The following is a 23784-nucleotide window of genomic DNA, read 5'->3' on the forward strand; positions in this document are numbered from 1 at the left end:
AAAAACCAACACAAAGTCTCAACCTAAACTAAGATAATCCAATCTTATTTGAACGTTATCACAACTGCAATGCACAATGCTCAACAAAGATTATTATGTGTGATTATTGAGAAATGCAATGAATAATGAAAACGATAAGCACTTTGGTGTATTTCTTTCACGTTTCTTGTTCCAATGATGAAAAAGAGATACTAGAATATATGATGTATGGACAAATAACTAACATAACATAAAAATTTCATAAAGTTACACAGCAGAAAATTAGGTGAAACAAGCGACGAGTCGACTTAAACAGGGGATGAGTCAACTCAAGCAGAGTTTATTACATGGTTGAGTCGACCTATGAGTCGACCTGTTCGGACCCGGGGCAATATGATTGGGAAATGAGTCAACCTAAAGAGTGCATGAGTCGACTCATTAAGGTTTTCTAGAAATGAGTCGACCTGTTCGGACCCAAAGGTTTTGCTTCGAGTCATGAGTCGACTCATAGAGGTTTAACTTCCAAAAATGAGTTTTCCAACATATTATGACCAATTTAAGTCTATCTCTTATGAATCTAGGATGTTTACTATGATTAAGTGCATGATTCACATACAAGATATTCTCCTATATGCTTGAACACACGTGTCATACCCCAAAATTTGCCCACTAATCTTATAAAACATTTCTCGAAGCACTCCGACTTATTCTGCAAGGCACTGACCTTAAAGGAACAAAAGGCCAGCTCACAACGGACTCAATCCAAAATGGCCCGAACTAGCTCGCTCGCTAGGCGAGCAATTCCTTCGCCTAGCGAACCCCTCGTTATGACACTCGCCCCAGCGAAGCACCAAATCCAGTAAAAGCCCAAACTAGCTTGCTCGCTAGGCGAGCAACTCCTTCGCCTAGCGAAGCTTGCGAATATCAGAATTTTTGGGCTTCACTCTAAGCCCATTAGGTCACAACAAGAGCATTATAAATAGCCAAGCTTCAGTCAGAAAAAAGGAGGAAGACAGAGACGAAGACGGACAGAAACCCTGGCACAGAAACCCTGGAGGCTACCTTAGAGAGTTCCGAGTAAAGAAACCCTGAAGGCCGCTCCTCCGCTCCTCCGCTCCGAAGCTACCGCCGCCCAATTCCATCCGATACCAAGAGTGGTCAGTCCCTTCAACATCGCAGCTCGGTTGCAAACAGGTTTGCGTATCTCTAATGTTTTATGCTTTTAATCGATAATCTCTATATACATAAAGCATCATGATTAAATTTTCGGATATGTAATTTGATTTCACATGCTAATTTAAATATGCTTGAATATCCTGAATGTTTGTCCATGCTATTCCTGTAATTAAATGCCATAAAGTTCAGGGTCCCGGAGATCATGCTGCTATCAAACTCAAAACCAGCAGCCGCTCGCTAGCACATCGCTAAGCGAGCACGTAGCGAGCACTCGCTAAGCCTTCGCTAAGCGAAGCAGAAGCGAACGAGGCAGTGGCTGTTTTATTTCTTTGCTGTTCTACCTTATGTTTATCTAATCATAATTTATTATAATTCTGCATTATTTGGTCTGACTTTATGACTGTTGTGTTGTAGTGCAATTTTCAATTGTACTTTACCTCGATGCTCTAACCCGTGTGCTGAATTGTGTAAAGGTTTACATATTCCCGAGGAAATGGCCGGCTAGGTATTCCATTTTATGTGCGGGATACCCTTATGGAGATTCACCCTGAATTACTCAATTAATTTTAATGTGGAGATTCATCCTAAATTACCTAGCTGATTTTAATGTATTGATTTCATTAACTTTAATGCGGACCTAATTACCTAATTGATTACGGCTATATAATTAATTGTAAAACTTAGCCTTTTAATAAGTGATCTTGGACCTCCCTTTGTTACCCCACGATTACGGTATTACGGTCATGTCCCGCGAATATGGGGATGCCCTTAGCAAAGACCCTTCGGTTAAATCATCATAGTCCCTCGAATGTTGCCTTCGTCCCTCGATGACCCTTCGGTGTAGCCTACGGTTAAATGATGATAGTCCCTTCGAATGCTAAGGTATCCTCACAACTGTTGCCTTCAATGACCAATCGATGATCCTACGATGACCCTTTTACATCCAACGGATAAAACTACTTATTTCTCAATAATAAGGACGGTTTTACCCTCACGAGGATAGGAAATGCCCATCAAGACCTTGGGTAGGTATAACTCTTAATTGATTACTCACAATTTAAAAGTGTTTTTCACACTTCACAAATACTAGAAAATCACCACTTGGTATATATTCATACTAGAATCATTACTAAGTTATATTTTTCTAAACCATTTTCAAAACTAAACGAGATAACTACTTTGTATACATTCATACGAGAATCATTACAAAGTTAAATTCTCTTTTTAACATTTTCTAAACAATTCACGAACACTTTTTCAGACAAGAAAAACATAAATGATTGAGCAATTAAGAGCCCATGGATAACCATGGATACAAAGGGTGCTAACACCTTCCCTTTGTATAATGTACCTCCCGAACCTAAGAATCTAAATTAAGGTCTTTCCTGTTCTTTTCCACCTTTCCTTATTGGATAAAAGAAAAGTCGGTGGCGACTCTTGCTAACCGCGACATTACGATTAAAAAACACAAAAAGTCAGTTCACCGTATGACAGAACTGGCGACTCTGTTGGGGATAGAAGAGATGAGGTCACCTTAAAAAAAAAATCATTTATGTTTTCAAAATTGTTCCTTCTTTTAAGGGTATTGTTGAGTGAAAGATCCTACACCCGAATCTAGTGTACCTTAGGTAAGTAGCAATAGATCATCGCGACTATCCGGCGTATACTGGAATGGTTAAAATGATGGCTACGGTTAATGTGACACTTTGGATGTCCTGATGTTCCTCATGTTTACTTGAGGAAAAATTTGGCTCCCGCGTGGTGTCATCAAAGCATTAACCAGACCTGTAGAACCCTAATTGACTCATCCTAGCCATTAGAAAGTAGTGAGATAACTGGCTTCGGTTCCGACTGAGGTTGGTTGAGACTCGATACTACACTCTTTGAGATTGGACTTTGGGGAAACTTCGGTCAACCACTTGGTGTTGCACTGAAGTGGACTTAAGGAAAGGTCGATGATTTGAGATCCTTCTAGAACCCGGTTACTATTTTAGGACAGGTTGAACCAACCAAACTTCAGTAGGGAGGGTGCTTACCTTTGGAACTCATGCAAGCCTTAAAACCTAGGAATGATGATTGTGTGACTTGCTTGTGCTTGTTATTTACATAACGTCATAACATCATAACATCATCCTAACATCATGGCATTGTACTAACCATTTTAAGGACTTTAAACATTGAAAACATTTCATACATTGCATTGCATGACATAACATTGCATAACAGGTATTCCAAAAGACCACATTCTCACGGTCTGCCTCTTAAACAGAAAAATGGCTCTCGAACAAACTATCAAAGATCTCCAGGCTCAGAATGCTCAACTCCAGGAGATGATCTTGAACTTATCCAAGGGGCAGGAGGAACTGAAGGCTCTCTTGCTCGAGAAGAAAAAAGACAAGAAACCTGTGAGTCACATTAACCCGGGAAGAAGGCAGTTTACGAAGATCAATATGACTTTAGCACAAGCACTGCAGGGTATGCTAAAAGCAAATTTAATTACCCTCAGAGATCCTCCTGCAAAACCCAACACCACTTCTCCTAGTTATAACCCCAACGCCAGGTGTGCGTATCACTCCGATAGCCCCGGGCATGATACAAACGATTGTTGGTCGCTGAAGAACAAAATTCAGGATATGATCGACGCTGGGGAAATTGAATTTGAGCCTCCGGAGACTCCTAATGTCATCACTGCACCTATGCCTAATCATGATAAGGCTGTTAATGCTGTGGATGACTACTCTCATATTTCTAATGTAGCTGACTTAGCATCTCCTCTCCTGGCCATCAAGAAGAAGTTGTTGCAAGCTGGTTTATTTCCAGGTTGTGCTGAAAATTGCGATCTCTGCATACCCCGACCCAATGATTGCCTAAAATTGAGGAATGGTATTCAACGGCTGATAGATGATCGTATAATCCTCTTTGAAAGGATTCCTAGGGTGGAAAACATTGTTGAAGAAATATCTGTGATTGCAAGGTCCAAAGCTCCAGTGAAGATTACTGCTCCCAGAGTACCAGTGAAGATTACTGTTGAGCCCAAGGTAGCTCCCCTAATCATTACTGCACCTGGCCCAGTACCGTATTCCTCAAGCAAAGCCATTCCGTGGAATTATGGAGGTGATGTTTACATCCATGGCGTGAAGCAAGTTGGTAATTCTGCTAATCCTAATGACATTGTTGGGACTAGTAAAGTTACTCGAAGCGGAAGGATCTTCTCTCCAGAAATCTCACCTCCCACCCCTGAAACTCGAGGAAAGGAACCAGCAGTCAACCCTTCTCAGTCAGAGACATCGGTCGAAGTTACTACTGAAGATGTTGCCAAACAGGAAATGGAGGAAATGCTGAAAATCATTCGCAAGAGTGATTTTGATGTGGTAGAACAATTGGGGCATACCCCGTCTAAGATCTCGATGTTATCCTTGTTGTTATCTTCTGAATCTCATGCCAATGCCTTGATAAAGTTCTTGAAGACTGCTCATGTACCTCAGGAGACCTCCGTCGATCAGTTCGAAAACTATGTTGCTAACCTGACTGTTGACAATGGCCTAGGTTTTTCCAATGCTGACCTGACACCAGCAGGGAAGAATCACAATAAAGCTCTGCATATCTCCGTTGAGTGTAAGGGGGTCACCTTGTCTCATGTGTTGATCGATAATGGCTCTTCTTTGAATGTGCTACCGAAAGCCGTGCTCGATAAACTTGACTGCAGGAGCATTGAACTGAAGCCTAGCGACATTGTGGTGCGTGCTTACGATGGTGCGAAGAGTGTTGTCCATGGTGAAGTGGTTCTCCCTATCAAGATAGGACCTCAAGTCTTCGACACTACCTTTCATGTAATGAACATTCGGCCTGCCTATTCCTGCTTGCTGGGACGCCCTTGGATTCACGGGGCAAGTGCTGTAGCTTCATCTCTCCATCAAAAGCTGAGATATCCCATAGAGGGTAAGATCGTCACTGTGTGTGGGGAAGAAGAGTATATCGTCAGTAGTGTGCATACCTTCAGATACGTTGAGATGGATGGTGAATTCTTTGAGACTCCGTCTCAGTCATTTGAGGTAGTTCCTCCGACTAATCCTGTCCTTAAGCCAACTTCCTGTGCGCCCAAGCTTATTCGTGCCCCTCCTGCTATGATTTCTCTGAAAGATGCTCAAGCCGTGGTTGAAGATAGTGGTCGTACTGGTTGGGGTCAACTGATCAACATACCCTACAAGTCTGATAAATCTGGTCTGGGATTTAACCTTGAAAAGATGGTCAAGGATCAAATCAATGCTGTAGAAGATGCTGGTAGCGATTGCGACCTGGATAGCTGGATTTTCCCAACAATTGGTGACGGACTCAATAATTGGAAGGCTGAAGACACTATCCCGATTACCTTTAGTCAGGAGTAATTGTTATTGTCTATTTAGTTTGCAAATTTTAGTTTCTTCATTGAACTTCTTAAGGCATTGTGTCTATGCCCGGGGCACAATAGCTAATTTGTTAAGGGTTTTGTCATTTTCATAAGCATATTCACATTCAATAAATCAATGGACTTTTTGCATTCAAATATTGCGCTCTTTATCTTTCTTGTCATCTTTCAAACAAACTATGCTTTCTTACACACACTCACGTAACAAATTGCAGATCCATACCCACTCTGGATCCTGTTGATAATAGTTCTACTGCTGTTCATTATGACTTTGAAAATCCGATCTACCAAGCCGAGGATGGAAGTGACGAAGATTGTGAAGTCCCTGGAGAACTCGCCAGACTGTTACTGCAAGAGGAAAAGACTATACAGCCGCATGAGGAATCAATTGAAGTTGTAAACCTGGGCACTGAAGTAGACAAGAAAGAAGTCAAAATAGGAGCAGGCTTGGAAAACAGTACCAAAGAAAGATTGATTCAGATGTTACATGACTATGTAGAGATTTTTGCCTGGTCTTATGAAGACATGCCAGGATTGGATACAGACATAGTAGTGCATCGTCTGCCAATGAAGGAAGACTGTCGTCCTGTTAAGCAAAAGGTTCGCCGCATGCGTCCTGAAATGTCCGAGAAAATCAAAGCCGAGGTTATGAAACAATTCAATGCCGGTTTTCTAGCCGTTACTTCTTATCCTCAATGGGTTGCTAATGTGGTGCCAGTGCCGAAGAAGGATGGTAAGGTGCGAATGTGCGTAGACTACCGAGATTTGAATAAAGCGAGTCCCAAAGACGACTTTCCACTTCCGCACATCGATGTTCTGGTAGATAACACCGCTCAACACAAAGTATTCTCCTTCATGGATAGATTCTCGGGTTATAACCAGATTAAAATGGCACCTGAGGACATGGAGAAAACTACGTTTGTGACGCAATGGGGCACTTTCTGTTACAAAGTAATGCCATTCGATTTAAAGAATGCGGGAGCAACGTACCAACGTGCTATGGTGGTCTTGTTCCATGATATGATCCATCATGAGATAGAAGTATATGTGGATGACATGATAGCCAGATCTCATACTGAGGAAGAACATCTCGATCATTTATACAAACTGTTTGAGAGGTTGAAGAAATACAAGTTGAGATTGAACCCGAACAAATGCACCTTTGGAGTAAGATCTGGTAAACTCTTGGGCTTTATTATCAGTGGTAAAGGAATTGAGGTTGACCCGGCTAAGGTGAGAGCTATTCAAGAAATGCCGGTTCCTCGTACAGATAAAGAAGTCAGAGGTTTCTTGGGACGGTTGAATTACATTGCCCGATTTATCTCCCATTTAACTGCTACCTGCAAACCCATCTTCAAACTACTGAGGAAGAATCAAGAGATGATATGGAATGATGAATGCCAAGAGGCTTTTGACAAAATCAAGAAATATCTCCAGGAACCTCCAATTCTGGTACCGCCAGTTGAAGGAAGACCTCTAATCATGTATTTGACCGTGTTATAAAATTCAATGGGGTGTGTGTTGGGGCAACATGACGAGTCTGGTCAAAAAGAGCATGCCATATACTACCTTAGCAAAAAGTTTACCGACTGTGAAACAAGATACTCACTGCTCGAGAAAACTTGCTGTGCTTTGGCCTGGGCTGCTCGCCGGCTAAGACAGTATATGTTGAATCATACCACTTTATTGATTTCTAAGATGGATCCTATCAAATATATATTTGAGAAACCTGCTCTCTCCGGGAGAATAGCAAGATGGCAGATGATTTTAACAGAGTATGACATCCAGTATACTACCCAGAAAGCAATCAAAGGAAGCGTGCTGGCCGATCATTTGGCTCATCAAGCAGTGGATGATTACCAACCTATGAATTTTGAGTTCCCAGATGAGGATGTCATGCTTGTTACTGATTACGAAGAACCTGGACCGGATGAAGGACCCGAACCGGGATCCCGATGGACTATGGTTTTTGATGGATCTTCTAATGCATTGGGTAATGGTGTTGGTGTTGTAATCATTTCCCCCAAGGGTGGCCATACTCCTTTCACTGCTAGACTATGTTTTGATTGTACCAATAATATGGCTGAGTATGAAGCGTGTATTTTGGGACTCAGAGCTGCTATAGGCCTGCGAATCAAGTTTTTAAGCGTGTATGGGGACTCAGCATTAGTAATCAGTCAGATCAAAGGAGAATGGGACACTAAACATCCGAATCTCATCCCTTATCGAGAGCGGGTGTTGACATTAATCCCATACTTTGAAGAGATTACATTCGAACATATCCCACGAGAAGAGAATCAGTTGGCAGACGCCTTGGCCACCATGTCATCTATGTTCAGAGTCAGATGGGACAATGAAGCTCCCAGGATCACCGTTGAACGACTAGATGAACCAGCATATTGTTATGAACTTAACGCTGCTGAAGTAGAAGAGAAACCTTGGTTCCACGAAGTAAAAAGATATTTAGAAGCTCAGGAATACCCTGAAGGGGCATCCATCAATGACAGAAAATTCCTGAGGAAGTTCTCCGCTAAATTCTTTTTGAGTAATGGAATATTATACAAACGTAATCATGATTCGACTCTGCTTCGCTGTGTGGATAGAAAGGAAGCAGAAAGGATTATGGAAGACATGCATGACGGTATTTTTGGGACTCATTCTAGTGGACATACAATGGCCAAGAAGATTCTGAGATCAGGGTATTATTGGTCTACCATGGAAGCTGATTGCCACCATCACTCCAGAACCTGTCACAAGTGTCAGATCTATGCGGATAAAGTACATGTGCCTCCTGCTCCATTGAACGTGTTGACAACACCTTGGCCCTTTGCAATGTGGGGCATCGATATGATTGGAGAGATTAAACCTACTGCTTCTAACGGACATCGTTTCATCCTTGTTGCTATTGATTACTTTACAAAGTGGGTAGAGGCGGCCTCATTTGCTTCTGTCACCAAGAATGTGGTGGCACGGTTCATCAAGAATAGTCTCATTTGTCGGTATGGCATCCCTGAAAGAATTATCACTGACAATGGTACTAATTTGAACAACAAGATGATTACTGAACTCTGCACGCAGTTCAAAATAAAACACCATAACTCTTCTCCGTACCGGCCAAAGATGAACGGCACCGTGGAGGCTGCTAATAAGAATATTAAGAAGATTATACAAAAGATGACAGTAACGTACAAAGACTGGCATGAGATGTTACCATTTGCTCTTCATGGTTATCGCACTTCAGTACGCACTTCGACAAGGGCAACTCCTTTCTCTTTAGTCTACGGAATGGAAGCCGTCTTACCAGTGGAAGTTCAGATTCCCTCTCTAAGGATCATGAAAGAGGCAGATTTAGACGAGGATGAATGGATTCAAACTCGACTCGATCAGATAAATTTGATTGATGAGAAGAGACTTGCGGCTGTTTGTCATGGGCAGATATATCAGAAGCGCATGACCCAGGCATTTAACAAAAGGGTCAAGAGACAGGTGTATCGAATTGGCGACTTGGTGATCAAGCGTATCATTCTACCACAAGGTGATTCCAGAGGCAAATGGACTCCCACATACGAAGGGCCATTTGTAGTTAAGAAGGTATTCTCCGGTGGAGCCATGATACTTGCTACGATGGATGGCGAAGACTTCCCACATCCCGTGAACGCAAACATAGTTAAAAAATACTACGCATAAAAGAGACCCGCTAGGTCGACGTATCTAGGCAAAAATAAAGGCATCCCGACGAACCAAAAGGGTTCGGGCAAAAATAGGGATAAATATATAAAAAATGTACACCCGGCAAGTCGAAAACCTGAAAAGGAGGCTTGGGCAAAAAAGGGTATCCTGGTGGACTGAAAACCCGAAAAGGCGGTCCAGGCAAAAATTAGGGATTAAAAGCGTATGACTATGTCCCGTTCTCAGACAGCTTCATCCAAGTTCAAGGGACCGAACAAGCCAATCACTTCTATCCGACAACAGGAAATGAGATGCTTAAAGACATAATGACAGTAGTAGAATTAAAATCAACAGGGCTTTTCCTTCATAGCTTTTCTTTATATTCTCGACAGCTTCCTCTTACTAGGATTTCTGTCTCCTTGTACTCAAATTGCCTGTTTATAGGCCCTCTTTCAAAGTCGATACCATTTCATCTTCCAAAAAGATGCTTTTGTTTTACTTTCTCTGTTTTGTTTGCATAAATGTCCATTGATTTAATTTGAATTGATATATGCATTTGAATATGATTGATGTTTACCGAAAAAACATGCATGAAATAGCAATAACAATTACTGAAAGACTTCAGGATCGGGGATAAGGTCTAACCAGGCTTTCCAACAAGTCCGGTTACAAATCCATTCCCCAACAAAAACCAGCTATTTCCCAGAAGAGGTTGGCATCGCCAGACAGACTGGTCATCTCTTCCACCCCCAGCCAGGCTGTTGAGTGTTTCCATCGTCAGACGGCAATCAAGTATCCCCCAGCTAAGAAAGGGTCATCAATACAAATATCTCCAACCAGAAGAATGAGATTTATTTTCCCAGTAGAGTCCCCTGGAAGAACGTTTCAGACGCATAGTGCATTCATTACATCATTTCACATCACATACCTGCATACAATGTTCACATTTATTTCATTCCGCATCATATACATTACACCGTTTCATAGCATACGCATGCATACATTGTTTGCATTTATTGTCAAAAGCATAAAACATCTCATGCATCATGACACGGCATGAAGCTAACTTTATTTTTCAGGTTAATTATCCTCTTGATACAATCAAAACAAAGGTCCATTCAGATGGACATCTTTATCAATTACATTCAGGATTCAACTACATCTTTCAGATATACTCCATGTCAACATTCATTCTGACATCCTCCTAACGATGGCATCTATAAGCCCATCCCAGACATTTATTGCAAATACACCATATACAAATACTATCAGATATAGCCTAGCATACGATTTATTCTAATTCAGCTCAACCTATGACTCCTTCAACTCAGAGACGATCTAATGTATGATCCATTCTGACCTTCAACAACTCAGATACGGTCTAATGTACGACCCAGTTAGACCTTCATCTCCTCAGATGCTACCTAGTGTACGGTACATTTCTGAAGTGTAGTCTAGCATATGACTACCCCCTTTTATCATCAGATTCAGCCTAATGGACGGCTCATTCTGCTCAGATACAGTCTAATGTACGACCCAGTTAGACCTTCATCTCCTCAGATGCTACCTAGTGTACGGTACATTTCTGAAGTGTAGTCTAGCATATGACTACCCCCTTTTATCATCAGATTCAGCCTAATGGACGGCTCATTCTGCTCAGATACGGTCTAATGTACGACCCAGTTAGACCTTCATCTCCTCAAATGCTACCTAGTGTACGGTATATTTCTGAAGTGTAGTCTAGCATATGACTACCCCCTTTTATCATCAGATTCAGCCTAATGGACGACTCGTTCTGCTCAGGGACGGTCTAGGGTACGACCCAGTTAGACCTTCATTCCCTCAGATGCTACCTAGTGTACGGTACATTTCTGAAGTGTAGTCTAGCATACGACTACCCCTTTTTCGTCATCAGATCCAGCCTAACAGACGGCTCGTTCTGCTCAGAGACGGTCTAGCGTACGACCCATTTGGATGTTCATTCCCTCAGATGCTACCTAGTGTACGGTACATTTCTGAAGCGTAGTCTAGCGTACGACTACCCCTTTCATCATCAGATCCAGCCTAATGGACGACTCGTTCTGCTCAGGGACGGTCTAGGGTACGACCCAGTTAGACCTTCATTCCCTCAGATGCTACCTAGTGTACGATACATTTCTAAAGTGTAGTCTAGCATACGACTACCCCTTTTTCGTCATCAGATCCAGCCTAACGGACGGCTCGTTCTGCTCAGAGACGGTCTAGCGTACGACCCATTTGGATGTTCATTCCCTCAGATGCTACCTAGTGTACGGTACATTTCTGAAGCGTAGTCTAGCGTACGACTACCCCTTTCATCATCAGATCCATCCTAACGGACGACTCGTTCTGCTCAGGGACGGTCTAGTGTACGACCCAGTTAGACCTTCATTCCCTCAGATGCTACCTAGCATACATACATCTCTGAAGTGTAGTCTAGCGTATGACTATCCCTTTCATCCTCAGATGCAGCCTGACATGCCACAACTCCAACACGGTCTAACGTACGACCCATTTGGATCTTCAACTCAGATACGATCTGGCATACGATCCACTCTGATCTCTCATCCCCAGCAAAGTCATCCGCCTAATGAACAACTCACTCTGCTATTCAGATGCGGTTTAGCGTATGATCCATTCTGATCACTTTTCCCCAGCAGCGTATAACACACTATGACTCCCCGGCGAAGTCGATGGCCTAATGAAGGACTCATTGTACGGTCTAGCGTATGACCCAGTATGACACCCCTGTCTTCAGATATCGTCTAACATACGACACAATCCGAAGCTCTCCTCATCAAACTTCCTGGATGGCATCTTTAAGCCCATCTCCGTCAAGACTAATTGACAAGTGCAAATTTTTGGGGCATTCTAGTGTTCAATAATCTTCCACCTCCAGACCACGAACGGCATACTTGCCATCCTAACTCTCTCGGTTCAAGAATATTGAACAGGGGCAGTTGTCATACCCCAAAATTTGCCCACTAATCTTATAAAACATTTCTCGAAGCACTCCGACTTATTCTGCAAGGCACTGACCTTAAAGGAACAAAAGGCCAACTCACAACGGACTCAATCCAAAATGGCCCGAACTAGCTCGCTCGCTAGGCGAGCAATTCCTTCGCCTAGCGAACCCCTCGTTATGACACTCGCCCCAGCGAAGCACCAGATCCAGTAAAAGCCCAAACTAGCTTGCTCGCTAGGCGAGCAACTCCTTCGCCTAGCGAAGCTTGCGAATATCAGAATTTCTGGGCTTCACTCTGAGCCCATTAGGTCACAACAAGAGCATTATAAATAGCCAAGCTTCAGTCAGAAAAAAGGAGGAAGACAGAGACGAAGACGGACAGAAACCCTGGCACCGAAACCCTGGAGGCTACCTTAGAGAGTTCCGAGTAAAGAAACCCTGAAGGCCGCTCCTCCGCTCCTCCGCTCCGAAGCTACCGCCGCCCAATTCCATCCGATACCAAGAGTGGTCAGTCCCTTCAACATCGCAGCTCGGTTGCAAACAGGTTTGCGTATCTCTAATGTTTTATGCTTTTAATCGATAATCTCTATATACATAAAGCATCATGATTAAATTTTCGGATATGTAATTTGATTTCACATGCTAATTTAAATATGCTTGAATATCCTGAATGTTTGTCCATGCTATTCCTGTAATTAAATGCCATAAAGTTCAGGGTCCCGGAGATCATGCTGCTATCAAACTCAAAACCAGCAGCCGCTCGCTAGCACATCGCTAAGCGAGCACGTAGCGAGCACTCGCTAAGCCTTCGCTAAGCGAAGCAGAAGCGAACGAGGTAGTGACTGTTTTGTTTCTTTGCTGTTCTACCTTATGTTTATCTAATCATAATTTATTATAATTCTGCATTATTTGGTCTGACTTTATGACTGTTGTGTTGTAGTGCAATTTTCAATTGTACTTTACCTCGATGCTCTAACCCGTGTGCTGAATTGTGTAAAGGTTTACATATTCCCGAGGAAATGGCCGGCTAGGTATTCCACTTTATGTGTGGGATACCCTTATGGAGATTCACCCTGAATTACTCAATTAATTTTAATATGGAGATTCATCCTAAATTACCTAGCTGATTTTAATGTATTGATTTCATTAACTTTAATGCGGACCTAATTACCTAATTGATTACGGCTATATAATTAATTGTAAAACTTAGCCTTTTAATAAGTGATCTTGGACCTCCCTTTGTTACCCCACGATTACGGTATTACGGTTATGTCCCGCGAATATGGGGATGCCCTTAGCAAAGACCCTTCGGTTAAATCATCATAGTCCCTCGAATGTTGCCTTCGTCCCTCGATGACCCTTCGGTGTAGCCTACGTTTAAATGATGATAGTCCCTTCGAATGCTAAGGTATCCTCACAACTGTTGCCTTCAATGACCAATCGATGACCCTACGATGACCCTTTTACATCCAACAGATAAAACTACTTATTTCTCAATAATAAGGACGGTTTTACCCTCACGAGGATAGGAAATGCCCATCAAGACCTTGGGTAGGTATAACTCTTAATTGATTACTCACAATTTAAAAATGCTTTTCACACTTCACAAATACTAGAAAATCACCACTTGGTATATATTCATACTAGAATCATTACTGAGTTATATTTTTCTAAACCATTTTCAAAACTAAACGAGATAACCACTTTGTATACATTCATACGAGAATCATTACAAAGTTAAATTCTCTTTTTAACATTTTCTAAACAATTCACGAACACTTTTTCAGACAAGAAAAACATAAATGATTGAGCAATTAAGAGCCCATGGATAACCATGAATACAAAGGGTGCTAACACCTTCCCTTTGTATAATGTACCTCCCGAACCTAAGAATCTAAATTAAGGTCTTTCCTGTTCTTTTCCACCTTTCTTTATTGGATAAAAGAAAAGTCGGTGGCGACTCTTGCTAACCGCGACATTGCGATTAAAAAACACAAAAAGTCAGTTCACCGTATGACAACACGAAACCTGTATTTTGAACATGTTAAAGGATGAATGCTTTATATGCTATGATGATATTATTCAAAGACACGATGTGGGTGAATAGACAGGTTTGACATCATTAAAATAAGGGCTAGGCATATTTATCCTCACATGTGAAATCTCTCTCACTTATTTGAAAGAGTCTTTGATCTTTAGATGAGTGTTTGATCCAATGTATATGTTTTTCGCTTATAAAGACCCATCAATATGAATACCACAATTAAAATTAATTAATATTCATAATATTTTATTATAACAAATTAATTAAATTTTTATAATTACAAATGCTTATAATTAAATATTACGGATCACTATCGGTCTAATATAAATTTTATTTTAATTATTATATTTATTTGATAAATAAAATTTTAATTTTAAAATGTCAATTTTTTTTTTTATTCACCGACACCTATGTAATTAAATAATTCATTTCATCTAAATACATTATCTTATTGGTATTTTAAAAAATATGATCACAACCTTGATGATATACTTCATAGTGTTTTTTTTTAAGATCAAAAGGTAATGTATTGTCCTTGTAAAAAAATATTATACCGATATCCAATCAAAATATTTTATATTGTTAAGTCATAACAGTATTTTAAAAATAAAATTGTGATTGGGTGGGATACATTAGTCTAATTGGTTGGTTGACAGTGTAAAAAATGCGTATTTATTTTTTTATATTTTTTTATATTTTTTTCATATTTAAAATCATTTTTGATCCACGTGGCTGTCTTCTTGAGTGACCCGTCTGTATAGGATCCAAGACCCGACCCGACAACTATTCTTCTTCTTTGTTGGTTTTCGACTGGTTCAAGAGATTAAAAAAAAAAAATCATTGCAAACAAGTGCAAACCCTAATAACTGAAGCTCCTTTCCTCTATAATTTCACCCACAGACCTCACCTTAAAGGGCTTCTTCAATCCTGCAGAAATCTGAACACGGAATCGAATGGGGAACAGAAAAGAACGACGTCGTGCCGCTCACAGCAACGCTGGTCGTAGAGTCAAACTTGATCTCTTCGCGGAACCCTCCGGTATATGCTCCCTCCTTTACCACTTTTTTTTTTGCTCAATTTATTTTATAATTTTTCTTAATTGTTTAATTTCATGGTTAAAATTTCAGATTGATTTGAACTCGGAAACCCTAATCTGTCCCGTTTATGGAAAATCAACTTGTATTTTTAAGCTTTCACTTTTTTTAGTGATGTTCACAATTATGATATTTCACTGGAAAAAAATGAAAAAAGATTACAGGATGAATGGTCGAGTTCTAGTTCATGCGGCTTGTATGTGAAATTGTTAATGTGGTATTATGAGACTTATGCACATGCATTTGACTATTATCTCAGTTTTTCTTATTAATGATTTCCATGATAGATGAGAATATCACAGTACTACATTAATGATATTACATGTATGTTTGGTTTAGTGGTGAAAAAAATTGATTGAGTGAATTGAGTCTGTAAAATTGATTGAGTGTGTGTTTGGTTCTGCGGCGACGAGAGTTGATTTTGATTGAACTGATTTTGTAGAATTGATCCCGATTAAAAGTGAGTTGGATGTAAAATGATTTATGTTTGAATACATTTATGTGAAAGTGAGTTGAACAACACATTCTAGCTTTAAGTAGAATCAATTTTGGAGAAGAATCAATTCTACTTTAGAAAAACTAAACACTTCAAAATCATTCCAAAATCAATTTTAAGTCTCTAGAATTGCTTTTGGTTTTTCCAAAAGCTACACCAAACAAACATTGATTCTGGTTAAAAGCGAGTTGAATGTAAAGTGATTTATGTGTGGGCAACTTTGTCCTAAATTGAGTTGAATAGTAAATTTCAATATAAAAATAATGTTTAGACTCAAAAGCTACACATTGTAGCTTCAAGTAAATTTGATTCTGGAGAGTCAATTTTACTTTAGAAGAACCAAATCCCCCAAAATCATTTCAAAATCAATTCAACTCCTCTAGAATTGCTTTTGGCTATTTCAAAAGCTAAACTAGACTACTCATATAGTCATATATGTCTATGATCAAGGTTGTCAAGATCGACATCTTACGCATGATCAGGAGAGAAGAGGAAATCGTTAAATATAAAATCTTAGCTAAGATCGGAAGATCTTGCCCGATTATTTTTGTAAGATCGAGAGGGGGTAATAAGATCGTAAAACATAAGATCGCAACAAAATTTGTAAGATCCTACTAAAATGAAAAAACAATAGTATATATTTAAAGTATTTTTACGTGATATATATTAGTAGGCAAGTGTATTCGTGAGAAAGTGACTCTTTCATATTCTTTAGACATGTATGATTGAGTTTTTATACTTTATTACTACCACATGAAATAATTGTTAGACATTAGGGACATATTTGGTCATTACTAGGATTATCATAAGTCAATTAGTTAAAACAAACCCTACAAGTGAGATGTTTATTCTCTAAACCCTAAATCTAAAATTTCAGTTCAAAAGGCAGGCATTTGTCTCCGCCAACCCGTAATTGTTGCGCCTCTGTATCTTGTCATACTTCTCACCTTTTAATGATGGTGGCCGAAAAACAGTCAATCATGGTCGAAACTAGCAACGAACGCACAAAATCAATGATTTTACAATTTTTTTTTCACAATTTGGCTACAATGTCTATGAATATTCATGCTAACTTTTAAAAGATCTGTGTTTTTAATTTATGGGTAATGCTAACTTGTGCCCCAAGGGCACAGGTTAAGAAACCCACAAATAGAAAATTTGTTTTGGAAAAATAAATAAAATTATTAATGATAAGTTTCTAATAAATTCAATACACATTTTTCAAGAATTTATTTTTATATTCATCTCTTAACTTGTGCCCTTGGGGCACAAGTTAACATTACCCTTAATTTATTTATGTATCGTATTCCGGTGTTGTACCAGATCTCCTGTGTCGTGCTTTTACTTTCTACTTTCTAGTTGTTGTCAAATAAAAGGTTAATGAGTTTTTACATCCGAGGAGAGTCGCAACATATCTCCATTCCATTGGGGTAGTTTATGTCTGTCTTTGAATTGCATGTGTCGGAGAAAGAATTGGTACAATACTTTGGATTCTATAGACGACTTATGAAGTGTTATTAGATCCATAAATCTATTATATTTTGTTTTCTCATCTCAACTCCATTTTACACAATTCCAGGAGAGTTGGGTGGCTCCACTTTACACGGTGATGCTGGAGGAGATACTGATTCACATCAGCATGACGGGTTACCCAATTCACCCTCTTCTTCAGGTGGGTTCTGTCAGTTTTCCTCAAAAGGACTATATTTAGAGGACATGAATGCTCAACATTAAATTGGTGGAAATATGGAACTATATATACGAGACATATTTTGTTCTGTTGTTTGCCCCAAGAAACTGTTTTCAGACTGTAGGGCTGCTGAGGTCTTGGGAACATTCATTTCAGATGAGGTCGGCTCTGCCACATTGAAATATGAATGACTCCCAATCATTTTCCCTCCTTTTTCGCAGCTTCAAGGGATTTCCGAATTTCAGGCGGTAGAAATTTTTATTGGTTCGTATGTTTCTTTCTTTATTTGCTTAGTGGCTTGCTGACATTTCCTATCTGTTACAGGGACTCAGGTGATACAGGCTACAATGCTTGTGAATATATTTGTGCATCTTTCAGTTTTATTTTGTTTCTTTTGCCATTTGTAGCAATCGCTTGTATAGTTATATTATCATCTGGCTTTCTTTTTATGGTTAATTTCTTGCATTTTTTTTTTGTAATTCTGACATGCTAGCTTTTGTCTTCAGGTCAACAATCACAAAATCCCCTCTTGTTACTTGGACAATATAGTGATGATGAAGTGGATGAGGGATCAAGCAAAGGACCTAATGATACAGAGGTGCATAGCCATGAAGAGGTATTAGTTATACTACCCACATATCTTTTCTAAATCAAAAGCTTAATGTTTTCATACCAGATACGCATCTGATTCTTGTGTTTGTACTTGGCCTTGTTGTGATGCTCTTGATCTTAATAAATTCTGTACTTAATTGTGACAAAATTGCTTAGAATGTAGTTTACCATAACTCGCTCCTACTATAATACAATGATATTCATGCTTTGCCTAGCACCACCCAAAAGCATAGTTGCACAATCATTTTTACAATTAATTGCACTAATTGAAATTTGATATATAGATTATACTCCGGTGCCCCTCATGTGATAGTTAGGATTGAATTGATATTGTTTGCGTAATAGATGTGCACAATACTTAATCTAAAACTGATTAATATTTATGTACTACTTATGCTGAACGTTCTATTTTGTCAGGCTAACGATGTACTCGGTGAAGGATCCAAAGACCTGGATATCAGTGTTTCTGTAGATTCTGTTGCTCAGAATAATGGACTTCAGGATACAATGCAAAATTCAACCTCGATGGATGTTAAATACAGTGAAGAAAATGGAAGTGACGTTGCTCTTGGTAATATGCAAAATGGAATGGTTTCCCAAGATCTAATGAATGCGTCGGAGCATTTTCATGACCAAGATGGAAGTGGCGTCAGTTCAGGCTGGAAGATGGTGATGCATGAAGAAAGCCAACTTTATTACTACTGGAATGTTGAAACCGGGGAGACTTCATGGGAAGTGCCCCAGGTTTTGATTCAAGCTGATCATTTGACTAATGATCCTTTACCTCCTGCTTCTGTCAACAACAAAACAAATAGTGCCACAGTTGGTGTGGATGATTCCAACATGCTTTCAGCTCCGATGCTGAGTACCTCTGCTGCTTTCACAATTGATGGCACTGTGAAATCCTCCGCGACTTCTCATAAAGATTTACATGATCATGGGTCCCAACTGAATGGCTGTAGTGGTGAATGTACAAATGAAAATCAGTATTCTAATGTTCATGGAGATGATTTGGTAAAAAATGATGGTCCCGTGAGTTTATCTTATGGTGGAGATCATTCAATAGTTTCGAAGTGTAGTGTTGAAGAACAGCAAGTGGAGATTGATTTTCCTTCCCGTCTTGTCCAACAGAGTGAGAGTTTATTAGAGAAGCTGAAGTCACTAAAAAAGTAAGCATGTAGCTTTTGTTGTTTTACATCGTTGTATTTTGTTTAACTATTTATTTGATTTGATGAATGACTTGTTTCTGTCAATTTTAAATAATTAATTGGCATTTAAATATTTAATTGGCATAATCTACAGGTCAAAGGGAACTCTGCAAGGCCAGGATTTTTTGTCAACTTATATGTTAGAGATTGAGATTAGACTTTCTGATTTTAAGTCACTTGCATCCCATGGATCATCTTTGCTTCCGTTCTGGGTGCACTCTGACAGGAAGATTAAAGTACTTGAAAGTTTAATCAATGATGAATTGTTGCAAACTGATATATTAGAAGATGGTGAAATTGAGGACAAACATGTACCTGTAATTGGAGAATTGAGTGAGCAACATAATGGTGTAGGCAAGGAGTCTGAAGTAGACCACAACGAAAACAAAGAAAGCTTTCTTACTTCTGAAGTTTCTAATGGATATCAGGCTGATGCTTCAGCTGTAGCATTAAAGGACATGAGTAATAAATTTTCCTGCGATGCTCAGCACATTCCATTGTCTATTTCTACTGATAGTCATATGGAAACAAGTCTAGAAGTTAACACTCAAATTGAAGCAACTATAAATCCTGAAGAATCAACCCATGAACACGTGTATAATGCTGGGGAAGATGTTGATATGGATGTTGACATGGAAGTTGAAGATATGAATTCCTCTGAAAATACAGCTGCCATGGATGCGTCAGATGCAAATGATTCTGTTCAAATAGACCAATCATTTCAGTCGAATTCACTTTTTGAATACCATTCTATGTTGCCCGAGGATGCGTTTGTTGTGCCTCCTCCTCCAGATGATGAATGGATCCCTCCACCACCCCCAGATAATGAGCCGATGCCTCAACCACCACCGCCTGGTGATGATCAGATGCCCCCTCTTCCACCTGGTGATCCACTAGCAACTTGCTACCATGTTATCCCATCTTACACAGAGACAGGCCAACCCATTTCGTATGCTCAATATAATCCATCTTATCTTGGCGCTAGCTCTGAGTATTATGGTCAGACAGCTGCTGAAGTCCCAACTAGTAATATATATGGACAAATCACTATGCCACCTGCACAACTCTACTACAGTGCAGTTCCTAACATATATAGTGAAAATTCCCAAGTTATGATCAACCCGACAGATCCTGCTGCTGCTTATTATAAGGCTCAAGATGGTACGTTAATATTGGTACCAGCATATCAGTTAGCAGATTATGATGTTTCATTTTTTTGCTACTGTGGATATTTTTGTCATAGTCATTGTTTTGTTGTTGTAACAATAGTTTATTTTTGTGTTTTAGGAGCTGATTTGAAACCCATACCTGATGTCAATGTTAGTGATTCTGGCGGTGTTGGTGGGGATGACAGGATCTCTAGTGATATTCCATCCATATCAACGTCCAGCCATAATCCTGCAACTGTTTCAGTTGATGGCAGTGTTTCAGTACCACCAGCTACCTCTGAAGCTGGTGCAGACAAGACCACCTCGTCATTAGCTGCTAAAGCACAAACTAAAGGTAAATATTGTGGGCTATTTTGACATTATTGGCTAGGTTATCCTGCTTCAATTGTAGCCAGTGTCGAAGTTGTGGAAGTCTGATCAATCAGTTTTATTGGCTATTAGGGTTTATATGTAACATATAGCCATAGATTGTTGAGTAATATGTTTTTCTTTTCAGAGCTAAATAATAAATTACAATTAATTGGGATTATCCGTTGAACCTTCTGCCCCTCATTTTGATGGATGAATAGGTCCAGCCGTATTAGTGGTTTTACTTGTCAACATGCCTTTATTTTGGTATCTCATGTTTTTCACATATACCGTAAAAATGTAAAGGAACCCTATTTTATCTTTCAAATAGATTCAGGAATAAGTCAAGGAGTTAAAAATGTTAAATTAGGAGCCTCCGGTCGTAAAATTTGTGAATTTATTTGTGAATTTGGACGTCTATGGGTGCGTTTGATTCACATTAGAGTACAGGACAGAAAGAATAGGACAGCACAGACAGTTGAGTTATAGGACAACTCTGTCTCTGACACTGTTTGATAGATCATCAACAGCACTAACAAAAAATTATGAATTTTGATTACAATATTCCTTATATATTTTAGAACCTAAAAGTTAGTCCAACATAAAATTTCGATACAAATTTTCCAATAAATTAAGTATAGATTGTCGAACATTAAAGTTATAATATACTTATAAACGATAAGCAACATATATCAAACATAAAAGTTAGTATATATAAATAAATTTGTCCATAAAAAGATATAAATAATTCAAACGTAAAAAAAATGATTAAATATTTCTTTAGTAAATAAAGGTATGAGACGTAAATCATTAAATACAAAAGGATATTGTTGTCCTTTAATGAGTTTGTTCATGGACAAAAAGTTGTCCCTTGATTTTGTGGGGGACAAGAATTGGAGTTTTTGTGCTGTCTCTTAGCCCCTTTTATGTCCAGTACTTCAACTATTTCTAAAATCAAACACAGAACAACTATTGTTATCCTGTCTAGTCTCTCAACTTTAAGCAAATCAAATGCACCCTATATGTTTGGATTTATTTGTCCTTCTATAGATTTTAAATGTAATGTTAAACTCTCTTCATAAATCTATACAAACTGTAATGCAGTGAACGGGTACTTACTTTCCTCACCTTTTTTCTCAGTTGTCCGCAGCAGAAAACGGGCAGTTGCAGTTGGATCTTCATTGAAGTCTAATAAGAAGGTTTCAAGTTTGGTGGACAAGGTAGGTTTGCTTTTTATAATTTTTTATCTTCAGATTTTGGTAGTTTTATTTTATTTTATGCCCTTGACTGTTCACTATTTGATGTACAATTCTTTTAGTTTCTAATGTTTGACTTTTGAACATCATTTTTTAAAATTGTTATTACTAGTGGAAGGCAGCTAAAGAGGAGTTGCTTGAAGAAGAGGAAGAACCTGAGAGCGTGCTTGAGGCCTTAGAAAGAAAGCGCCAAAGGGAAATAGAGGTTTACATGAAGACCTACCTTTTTATAATACTGCAAATATCTTTCTTTTTTTTGTTTCTGATGTTTATTTCATTGCAGGAGTGGCGCGCAAAGCAAATTGCAAGTGGAGAGGCCAAAGACAATGCTAATTTTCAACCTTTGGGCGGTGATTGGTATGGGCCTACAAAGACTGTTAAATTTAACATCCACTAATATTCTTACTTGTAGACAAACAATGAGATATCCCTTGTTTTATGCAGGCGAGAGAAGGTCAGACGCAAGAGGGCAAAAGCAGCAAAGGAAGCTGCTGGCAAAGTAGAGGTTGCAATTGAGCATAGTAATCAAAAGAAGCCAGATATTATTGAACTTTCCAAAGGTCTTCAATCTAATTGGCAGGTGTATTTCCTGGGCCCTTTTGCATTGCTCTATTTGAATGGGGACTTTTGTACTTTATTAGATTATGAATCGGCTAGGTGCAATTCAAGAGTGTTGATATTTGATGTTCACTCTCTGTTTTGAAATGTGATATCAGTGGATATTGATATTGGATGAGGAATCTTGTTCTTATCATTTCTTACTTGCCTTTCAGGCTTATTGGGATGAGGCCTCAAAGCAGGTTTATTATGGTAATGTTGTCACGTCAGAGACGACATGGACCCGACCGACGAGATGAGCAATATGTATGATGCTTAGAATATTTGTATCTCTTGTTCTGAGTATATTATCTTCTAGTTTTAGATAGTTAAAGGGTTATTAGATATATCCATTGTGCATGATTTGCTTTTGAATTTTCGGTTTGCTAAGCAGCACCAGGGTGAACATTGTTATTCTCACTTATGCCGGAGCAGTTTTTCCCTGCAAACAAAATGAGACGAAATTTTGAGTGATTTAGAAAGAGGGGGGATTTTGAAGAAAAAAAGGGAAAAATCAAATGAAAAGAATTGAGTGATTTAGATAGAGACATTTTGGGGGGTTTAATTTTATTCCTAATACAAAAATCTTATAGTTCCGAGGAATTCAAAAATTGTATCAGAGGAAGGGTCGTAAGGAATTTGAAGTGTTTAGATAAGTTTAATAAAAATAAAAAATATAGTACTGAATAGTGATAAGTATTTTACTTATCGATCTATATAATTTTTTTCCTAAACTTCTCTCTCTCTGTAACCCTTCGTTCTTCTCCTATCAGGGAATTAGGGGTGTTCAAAACCAAATCAACCCAATAGAAAACCGTAAATCAAACCAAACCAAAATCGTAAAAAGTCGCATTTGGTTCGGATTTGTTTGGGTCATTTTTTAACAAAACCGTACGGTTTGGTTTGGTTTGCGGTTTGTATTTTGCAAACCGAACTAAACCAAAGCAAACCGCATTATGTTACAACCCAAATTTTACTTATCCCACATCCAACCAAAACATCAAACCTAGTATGTCTTAGCCTTACAATTACAAACAATTTTCTCTTACTCACGCTTA

The 23784-nt window shown here is 39.1% G+C and overlaps 1 protein-coding gene across 3 annotated transcripts; it reads left to right on the plus strand.

The window, feature by feature from the left end:
• The first annotated feature begins 15072 nt into the window (after positions 1-15072).
• LOC127084702 (uncharacterized) lies at positions 15073-23200 on the plus strand. 3 transcript variants are annotated; one of them, XM_051025206.1, is made up of 12 exons: positions 15127-15294; positions 15384-15567; positions 17426-17784; positions 18043-18152; positions 18566-19317; positions 19451-20517; positions 20644-20859; positions 22014-22093; positions 22242-22334; positions 22413-22486; positions 22574-22709; positions 22903-23200. In XM_051025206.1, exons 3-12 carry the CDS (start codon positions 17724-17726, stop codon positions 22984-22986), a joined length of 2673 nt encoding a protein of 890 aa, XP_050881163.1. In that variant the 5' UTR covers positions 15127-15294; positions 15384-15567; positions 17426-17723; the 3' UTR covers positions 22987-23200. The 3 variants fall into 3 exon arrangements, with proteins under 3 accessions (XP_050881162.1, XP_050881163.1, XP_050881166.1); XM_051025209.1 differs by having other exon boundaries at positions 15128-15294; positions 17426-17800; XM_051025205.1 differs by lacking the exon at positions 15384-15567 and having other exon boundaries at positions 15073-15294; positions 17426-17518.
• Positions 23201-23784: the final 584 nt, after the last annotated feature.

The sequence above is a fragment of the Lathyrus oleraceus genome, chromosome 5 (genome assembly GCF_024323335.1).
Source record: "Lathyrus oleraceus cultivar Zhongwan6 chromosome 5, CAAS_Psat_ZW6_1.0, whole genome shotgun sequence".
NCBI classification, from domain to species: domain Eukaryota; kingdom Viridiplantae; phylum Streptophyta; class Magnoliopsida; order Fabales; family Fabaceae; genus Lathyrus; species Lathyrus oleraceus.